Source organism: Phyllopteryx taeniolatus, chromosome 10, assembly GCF_024500385.1.
Source record: "Phyllopteryx taeniolatus isolate TA_2022b chromosome 10, UOR_Ptae_1.2, whole genome shotgun sequence".
In the NCBI taxonomy this organism is placed as follows: Eukaryota; Metazoa; Chordata; class Actinopteri; order Syngnathiformes; family Syngnathidae; genus Phyllopteryx; species Phyllopteryx taeniolatus.
This window is the reverse complement of record NC_084511.1, coordinates 1591789-1601385: the sequence shown is the minus strand read 5'-3', so window position 1 is coordinate 1601385 and position 9597 is coordinate 1591789. Positions and strand designations below refer to the sequence as shown.

General features: G+C 39.4%; 1 protein-coding gene across 3 annotated transcripts; it reads left to right on the top strand.

The window, feature by feature from the left end:
* The first annotated feature begins 670 nt into the window (after positions 1-670).
* On the top strand, positions 671-9363 carry guf1 (GTP binding elongation factor GUF1). 3 transcript variants are annotated; one of them, XM_061787794.1, is made up of 17 exons: positions 686-1242; positions 1339-1450; positions 1914-2062; positions 2723-2803; positions 2883-2960; positions 3290-3373; positions 3452-3516; positions 3618-3821; positions 3926-4065; positions 4251-4374; positions 4540-4672; positions 6752-6895; positions 6986-7119; positions 7840-7941; positions 8575-8694; positions 8800-8836; positions 8920-9363. In XM_061787794.1, exons 1-17 carry the CDS (start codon positions 928-930, stop codon positions 9052-9054), a joined length of 2157 nt encoding a protein of 718 aa, XP_061643778.1. In that variant the 5' UTR covers positions 686-927; the 3' UTR covers positions 9055-9363. The 3 variants fall into 3 exon arrangements, with proteins under 3 accessions (XP_061643779.1, XP_061643778.1, XP_061643777.1); XM_061787793.1 differs by having other exon boundaries at positions 690-1242; positions 1336-1450; XM_061787795.1 differs by lacking the exons at positions 8800-8836; positions 8920-9363 and adding an exon at positions 8093-8201 and having other exon boundaries at positions 671-1242; positions 1336-1450.
* Positions 9364-9597: the final 234 nt, after the last annotated feature.

Sequence of the window (9597 nt, the reverse complement as noted above, 5' to 3'; positions counted from 1 at the left end):
TACAGAGGAAATGTATTATTATCGATGACTATTGGTATGAGGCTTCAATTAACATACTCAGTGTGTTCAGTTGAAATGTACGTCTAAAAATTGATGGTGTCGCGGTACACTCGCCTGACTCTGGTGCGGGCAGCGTGGATTCAGTTCCCACTCAGCGACGGCGTGAACGTGACTGCGAATGGTTGTCCGTGTCCCGGACACCCTGGCGACCAGTTCAGGGTGTAAGTCCGCCTCTCGCCCGAAGTCAGCTGGGATCGGCTCCGGCGCCCCCCGGGATAAGCGGCGCTGAAAAATGGATGGATGGATCTCTGGTCTAAAAAATTCTAAATGACTATGTCTGTTCAAAGCTGCGATTGTACGAGCCTTAAGATACATTTCCACATATGGCCACTAAGCGAGGCAACGGTGCAGGAAAATACAATACAAGTTACAGCGGTCAGATGCAATTTATATATATATATATATATATATAAATAAATACAAAAGTTAAAAATGAATTGAAAAAGGGGGTGTAGGGTGGACATTTTGGTGGTAGCAAAAAGGTGGCGAGTAGCCTAAGCTAGCTATCACCAGTTAACTTTTTATTTGTCAGACTGTGTCTTTCAATCAGGTTTTCTTTTTCTCTCCTGAAAATAGTTGTATATCAACAAGGTGGGAGACTAGACTTGGAACTTAATTTTCTTCAATTCTTGTTATTTGATTATTTGATTATGTTGCATGGCACACAAATCTTGCTTGCTTTCTTACTCTATATTGCCCAGTGTTCCCCATTTTGAAACTTAGAATTAGAATTAAGGATGTGAACTGTCACAGGCGGACAGAAAGTGGGTCTGAGAAGCAGATTTGTTACCATAGCAACTGCCATTCCTTTTTGTACTTATCCTGCCGGTTGAGTGTGCAGTGGGACTTCCGGGTGTTCAAAGCTGGATGCACAGCCCGCTGAAGTCTGTCAACTCAATTTCCCAGAATCCTTTGCGGGTCCTGCGTCAACAAGATGTCAGCGCCCGAGAGGTTCTTGTCCGGGGTTGTTTCAGGACTGTTATTATGATTGCGTCTGTGGTCCAACGGTGGTGTGGAACGCCACTGCCGCGATGTATTTTGCTTTTTAAAATATACAGAAAGAAAACGCCAAACTATTGTATGAGTTATTCGATGTTAAGACGTTGCTGGATGAACAAACTCCCTGTTCTTTCTAATAATTTCAAGATGCAGCTTTTGAACCTCACTACACAAATTGACAAGGTAACACCAACTGTGTAAGTAAACGTTTTATATTTTGAAATTAACATTTGTATTGAGCAGATTTTTTTTTTTTTTTTGGATTATTGTGTCAAGCAGGAGGTCATTGACCTATCCAAGTTTCCTGTGGAAAGAATCAGGAATTTTTGCATCATTGCACATATTGACCATGGTAAAAGCACACTGGCTGACAGACTACTTGAAATGACAGGTATGTTTCCAAAAGCAGCTGGATATCATAGAGTTAAATCACAGATTTGAATTCTGTCTCGTATATTCAGTTTGAGATAAAGTGCTTTTTTTTTTTTAGCTGTGATTAAAATCATCGGATTGCATTCTTGTAGTTTTAGGAGCACCTGAATCACATCTCATTTTGGTGCATCTCACAACAAAGTGGGTACTACATTTCAAACGTGGATCCAGTACAAACCTGTATTTTAAACTATCAAACCTTATAAAAAAAAAAAAACACTGCAAACTACAAAAATACAATAGCAGCTTGTTGAAAGTTCCAATCAAACAATATCAATGATAGATTTTTAGCTCGGGTATTGGATTTCATTAGTTTGTGCAGGGCGACCTAGAAGTGTCCGACGAGTGTCCATTAATCATGTATTGGGGTTGTCATAACATACATGTCAAAGTAAGGTGTTATTAATGGATGTCATTGACAGGTGCCATAGCAAAGACAGACAAGAACAAACAGGTTCTGGACAAGCTTCAGGTGGAGCGAGAGAGAGGCATAACCGTCAAGGCCCAGACGGCCTCTTTGTTTTACACACACCGGGGCCAGCAGCACCTCCTCAACCTCATTGACACACCAGTAAGACCTCCATTGGATTTTGTTTCAGAAAATGGACCCTACACAGTCCGTTATGGGATATTATTTGACTGCTGTTTTGTGAAAATAATCAGTTAAAAGGGTCAAGCTGTTTCCATTGTGAACCTATTGCCAACTGTCCAGGAAATCTGAAGTTGCATCTTACCATGTCATCTGGTGTTCATATTATGATGTATGAATAAAGCACTCCAATTTGAATGACAAATATGAAAGGTTTGCTGCAGAGGCACCTCACGCGTACATTTTATGTTTATGCTATTGTTTTTTAAGACATAAGGATGTAAACGGGGGGGGGGGGTTGTTGGTTTACGACAGTCCCGACATACAAAAAAACTTTTGTATACTTCTTCTCTTAACACCTCTTGTTGAGGCTGATCCTCTTTTTGGAGAAATGATTACGAGAAAGCCAAAGTATGTGCTATGTGAAATATACTGACGCGCATGACGATCTTTTGAAGTTCTGTGCAGTTCTCCAAAAATGTTCAGCAGAATGACAAATTGTAAGACCACAGGGTGAGAAGCCACTGTAGAAGAATGCGTACACGAAGAATGCATGCTTTTACGTACAGTATACTGGGCAGACAAATAGTTTAATGCTCTTCATTCAGCTGATGGTAAAACTGATTTTATGCGCCTCCACAGGGTCACGTCGACTTCAGCTACGAAGTGTCTCGGTCCATCGCCGCATGCCAGGGTGTCTTGCTTATTGTCGACGCCAATCAGGTATCAGAGCTGAGCCGTGTTTGTCTGCAAATGTGTGTGTAGTTTATGCATGTTGTTGTTGATGTCTGCGGTGTTGAAGGGAATTCAAGCGCAGACCGTGGCCAACTTCTACCTGGCTTTTGAAGCTCAGCTGACAATCATCCCTGTCATTAACAAGGTGATAAACTGTTTCTCCTCTTAGTGGAACCGCCGATTTGATCAGTGGCGTCATTTTATTTTTCATTTTCATTTGAAATGCACTTTGAATACGATACGGCTCGCAAGCAGGCAACAAAACGTTCTGTAGCCTAGCAAGCTAATGCTAGCACTAACGTTTGTACGTAAATATCCCGGCATTCTGACATTTAGACCATATTTAATGGTCTATGCTTTCGCGACGAGGTCTTGAAAAGGGATAGTGTTCGACCTTGGCAGTTCCATTGTACATTTTCTGGTCTTGATGGGCTTTGGGATCTAATACTGTATTTCCAATGAATAATCATTCAGATTGATTTGAAAAATGCGGATCCAGAGAGGGTGGAGTCACAGATTGAAAAAGTGTTTGATATTCCTCGTGAGGACTCCCTTCGGGTAAGTTGAAGGACACTTGCTTCGCTTTTGAGCTCTATCACATATATGATCGTTTTTTGTGAATTCCTCTCATTTCAGATTTCAGCTAAAATTGGTACAAATGTTGAAAAGGTTCTCCAAGCAGTCGTAGAGAGAATTCCACCGTAAGAAGTTGCCCAAGAAGGTTTTGATCATTTGAAACATGGGGCAACGTTGGCACGTATCACTGAATGTTTTTTTTTTTTTTTTTTTCACATACCCTCAGGCCTGCGGCAATTGTTCATGACCCATTCAAAGCACTAGTCTTTGACTCCAATTTTGACCACTACAGAGGAGTAGTGGCTAACGTTGCTGTGTTTGCGGGTCATGTCAAAAAAGGGGACAAGATTGTGTCGGCACATCTTGGCAAAGCCTACGAGGTCAGCGAGCTCGGACTTCTCCGCCCAGAAGAGCATCCCACACAGAAACTGTAAGATGTATTCTGTCCTGACAATATTCATGCATGGATTTGCGCAGTTATCCATGAAGATGCTTGTTGTGCGTTTTTTAAGAATGAGGTGGTTTGCGTCTCAGGTTTGCTGGACAGGTGGGCTACCTCGTAGCCGGGATGAAGGATGTAAAGGAGGCGCAGATTGGGGACACTCTCTACCTCCAGGACCAGCCAGTGGAAGCTCTGCCCGGCTTTAAGCCAGCCAAAGCAATGGTGTTTGCCGGTAAGAAATACACTCATGTCATGTGGTATTTTCACCAAGTGTACTAAAGCAACGGACTTCCTCCCAAGTTGGAGCTAAAAGACAATCCCGTTTTTATACCACTGGCTAAGAACACGGATGTGATGGTGACCCAGCACCAACAACAATACCTTCTTGAATTTAGCTGTGGCTCGCTTGTTCCCCAGGAATGTATCCAGTGGACCAGTCAGAATACCCGGGCCTTCGTAGCGCCATCGAGAGACTGACACTAAACGACTCGAGTGTCACAGTCCAGAGAGACAGCAGTTTGGCTCTCGGAGCTGGTTGGAGGTCACTATCAACTTGTCTTACAATCATGAAATAAAGAGTGTGTCATTGCATGCAATGTGCACTAAATTCTCTATCATGCCCATTCTAGCATGTTTTGGTGTTGATTGGTGAATAAACAAATAGCTTTCCCTGTAATTAATGTAATGTAACAATGTAAATCTGCAGGCTGGGCTTCCTGGGACTTCTTCATATGGAGGTGTTTAATCAGAGGCTGGAGCAGGAATACAATGCCTCTGTTATCATAACCGCGCCAACAGTGCCTTATAAGGCTGTTCTCTCGTCAGCTAAAGTCATCAAGGTAAGAGTTGCTCCCAGACCATATTCGCTCCCCTTGCGTTAGGGCAGTGCTTGTTCGGATATTTGAATTTTTAAGCCCTTCGAAAAGACTCACCAGGAAGCACCCATTTTGATAACTAGTGTTTGCATGTGTTTTGTTGAATAAACAAATGCCCACCGGTCATGTACCTGAAACAAAGCGGGCATAAAAAAAACTAATGTAATCTTCAAAAAAAAAATACAAATTATATATTTATTAGAATATACCTATTAATATTGTCAAACACTGAAAATCAAAAGTCGCTAATAACTTTAAAGCTATTACATTAAATGCTATTTTAACTGAAACAAAGCTGAGAGGATATAATAATTGACTCCATTTCCCTGAATTTCTTAGCATTACTGGCTCGTGCTCACCATGGCTCGCTGCCATACCGGCCATTATTAATGGTTACGATCCACAGCGTGGACACTTCAAGGCGTCCACGTTGTTGAACATCGTGACTTGGAAATTATATCGAACCCGCAGCAAGTATTCATTTGTCGCTACTGACACGGACGCAGCATGGTAGATGTTAATGCTAAACAATGAACATACACATGACGCAAATAGCATGCCAATCGGAGTTAGCGGTAAGCTACATACCAATGGGCTGTGTGCTCCTGATTGAAGGTCCAGGTGCAAACGATAAATGTCAGTCAGCTTCTAGAAATAACCTTTGCTGTGCATGCGCATACGTCTAATATTGACAGCTAAACAAAATAGGAAATGTTATATTTCTATTCAAATTCAAATAAAGCTATCCTTCCCATTTTAACTCCAATCATTGTCCATAAACTATATATATTAGACTTTATTTTAGACTATATTAGACGCCAATCTGATCAGCTTTATCGGTATCGACCGATAATTAGCATTTTATGATGATCAGCTTTCATGTCATAATTCGCCGATCCGATCAGTGACTTCAGCAATCAGCTCCGCAAAAGACATTTACTCCGCGTATTCCTCACATATGAATCCAAAAGCTAGTTTATTTTTAGCCTTGTTACGTGTCATGTGGCGTAGTACTGTAAATATCTGACGGACAATAAAGTTTGTACAGGATGTACCGTGATTTCCCGTGTATAATGCGCACCCATGTATAATACGCACCCCCAAAGTTGACATCAAAATTCTGGAAAACGCTTATACTTATGTATAATGCATTTTTACAATGCATGATTTTGCTTCTACCCTTATGATCCAAACATGAAGTATTTTTCGAAGAATTATTCTGAAGTTAAGCACTTTATTTGAACACGTAATCCTTTTTTTAATTTACTTGCTCTTATTTTGAAATTCACAGCCCTACTTTTATTTAGTAAATGAGAAAACACACAGTTGTGCTCATATGTTTGGTTACCCAGGCAGAATTTGTAAGATGGTTACAAAACATGAAGGACTAGGCGAAACACATTTTATGGTATTTTAATTCAAATGAAACAGTCAAGCATTTAAGAAAAGCATTATCATTAAACAAAACATAACCATAAAGAAATTAATAATGGTTGTTGTTCAGTCATCAGTCATATTAAAAAATATATATATATTTCACAAATTGTGCCAGGGTATGTAAACTTATGAGTACAACTGTACATATATGCAGTCATACGTACGTACCCCTGTCATATTCGAATGAAAGTGGAGGGTACACTTTTTTTAGAACCACTAGGTGGCGGTTGCATTTTAGAATGAAAGTGTACAGCTTTTTCATAACCTCTAGATGGCGGCATACATTTATAAAATGTGAAAGTTTGTTTCCATTTGTCCCTATACCTATGTATAATGCGCACTATTGACTTTCGACAATTTTTTTGGGGGGGCGGGGGGGGGGGGGGGAATGTTAGTATATTCATATATTTTGTATTGTATTTTGTCTAAAATATATTAAACCCATATCTGGTTTGGTGTTAATAAGGAAATTATATTTACAAATACAAGGAAGTCGGCTTGAAATTCAAATGTGCTTCTTTGGTGTGTTGGCAACAGCATCAGTTGAAGGTGAAGGTAATGGCTGGGTCCATTTGCACGCATAAATCTTGTTGGTACGTGTCACAGGAACATGGCAGGGAGGAGATTACCGTTGTGAACCCAGCTCAGTTTCCAGACAGATCTGTAGTGTCGAAGTATTTGGAACCAATGGTGGTGGGGACTATTTTGGCACCTGACACATACACTGGCAAGATTATGACTCTCTGCTTGGTAAGATTTTGTTTTGATTTGTCTTCTGATTTTTTTTTGTGTGTTTTCATTTTACAATAAAAAACACTTATGTTGTTTGTACTCCGGTAGAATCGCAGAGGCATCCAGAATAATATGGTGTACGTAGATGACCATCGTGTGATGATGAAATATCTCTTCCCTTTAAATGAAATTGTTGTGGATTTCTATGATCTCCTCAAGTCTCTTTCTTCAGGATATGCCAGGTAAAATAATGCATGGAAGAGTATTGTCCATTTCACGTTTGAAAATTTGCCAAAATGCAAATATTTATTTTATGTCACTTTTTATGCTTAAAGGATGAGCAGTATAACTGATGAATTATTTGATCGTAAAAAACACGTCAATAATGTGGATTTTATTGTTGATCAATTATGTCTTCAAGCAATATTGCGGCAAAATGGAATCCACTACTTGGCTGCAACCTCAACTATTTATTTTTTCTCTAAACAGCGTCATGACATCAGCTACTGTATATTACGGTGGCCCTGAAGTGCAAAACACAACAGCAAATAACTAATCATAATGAAAAATAACTAAAGACATCAGCAAAAAAAAAAAAACTAATCACAATAACAAATCAAAAAACACAACAAATAACTAATCACAACTACAGACAACACAATTGCTGTAATAGCCAATACAGGCTTTTCTATTGATTATTATACTATGAATCATTCTGGGCATTCCACTTTTTTGTTCAAATCTACTGCACATTAAAACTGTGAACTATTTGTTCCCATTGTCTTACTATCTTCTGGGAGACACCTGTGTCGTTTCCAATCCAGAGAACACTTGCTGCTTGAATACAAGTAACTTTAAGTCAAGATTGGCTTGGGGTATGAATAATTACGGGCTTGACTATATCGCAACATGCATTGCACGTATTCAACATATGACATCCATTGACATTTTCTCCTTCACAGCTTTGATTATGAAAACGCAGGCTACCAGGCAGCTGACCTTATCAAGATGGATATTCTATTGAATGGGCGCCCGGTGGAAGAACTCACCATAATTGTGCACAGGTAGGTTTCATGTAGCAGAGGTTAGATGCAATTCCAGACTTTCACATCACTGGTGGAGGCTGCTCTAAATTGCCCGTAGGTGTGAATGTGTGTGCGAAGGTTGTTTTTTTTTGTTTCTATGTGCCCTGCGATTGGCTGGCGACCGGTTCAGGGCGTACCCCGCCTCTCGCCCGAAGATAGCTGGGACAGGCTCCAGCACGTCCGCGACCCGCGTGAGGAGAAGCGCTACGGAAAATGGATGGATGGATAGATGATATCAGGTTACAGCTAATGCATACCCCAAATTCACAATTATAATACTACAGAAGAAACAATACAAATGACTTATATGACTTACTTAATATAGAAATTAGGTAGGATTTGGCATTCTAAAAAGTCTTTTTCTATGTGTTTAATGAATCTATAATAAGTGAATTGAATTACTGGGGGAAAAAAAAAAACGCCTTTTCCTTGGATATTCTAATTTATTGAGATAAACCCGTATACGTGTATCTCAATACACATCTCTGTTTGTCTTTAATTTCCGATTACCGATTTTAGACGAGCAATATAGGTTTGCAGCTGTCATGTAAAGCTGAGGAGACAAATAAAGGTGTTTTGGTGAATTTGCTTTTGCTGTCGTTTTCTTTGCAGAGCGCGCGCATACAGCACGGGGAAAGCCGTATGTGAGCGACTCAAGGATTCCATACCGAGGCAAATGTTTGAGATTGCAGTACAAGCAGCTATCGGAAGTCAAATCATTGCAAGAGAAACGTGAGTAAAATGCTAATTGCTACAAACCGTGGGAAATCTTTTTCTATGAGATGGGGAAAAAAGTGCCTTTTGACAAGTAACATCCCAAATGTGTGGTGCTTTCAGAATAAAGGCGTACAGAAAAAATGTCCTTGCAAAATGCGTAAGTGTCTTTTTTATATTTCGACTGTAATGTGTTTTGTAATGAAGGATTCGCAAATTGAATTGAGCGTTCTTTGTTGCAAGTATGGAGGTGACATAACGCGCAAGATGAAACTTCTGAAGAAACAGGCAGAAGGCAAAAAGAAGATGAGGCGCATTGGCAACGTGGAAGTACCCAAAGATGTTTTTATTAATGTACTGAAGAGGAAAAACAAATAGAGTAAAACTGGAAATATACTGTATTATATAAAAATTGGATTATGTTACTGAAAGACTGCATGGTTAACTTCTACATTTTTTTCTTCATTAACCGAGGGGTACCAACAATTTTATCCACGTGTGTACTTGTTAAATATAACTGCGCGTATACTGTATATGGAAACTGATAGTTTTGCTTTGTTTTAAGTGTAATAATTGTTTTTAGTATATAAATAATTGAATGTTTGTTAGTTTTTCAAACCATCATGTCCCCCTCTTTGTATGGAGCACCAAGAGTGCCAAAATTAAATAAATACATAAATAAATGAATGTGTCGATGTATTCAGTTATTTCAACATTCATGAAATTATAATATAGTTTAACAGATTAGTAAATTGAGAGAACAGATTAGTCAATTGAGGAAAAATATCAATGAATATTGTTTTTATCATACCTTGGCACCACGGGATAATTTTTCCTGTCATTCTGTCCCGTCAAATTCAGTGGGCGGGCAAATAATTTTTTTATTTTTTTTTAAATCCATCGAAAAAAACAAAAATACCC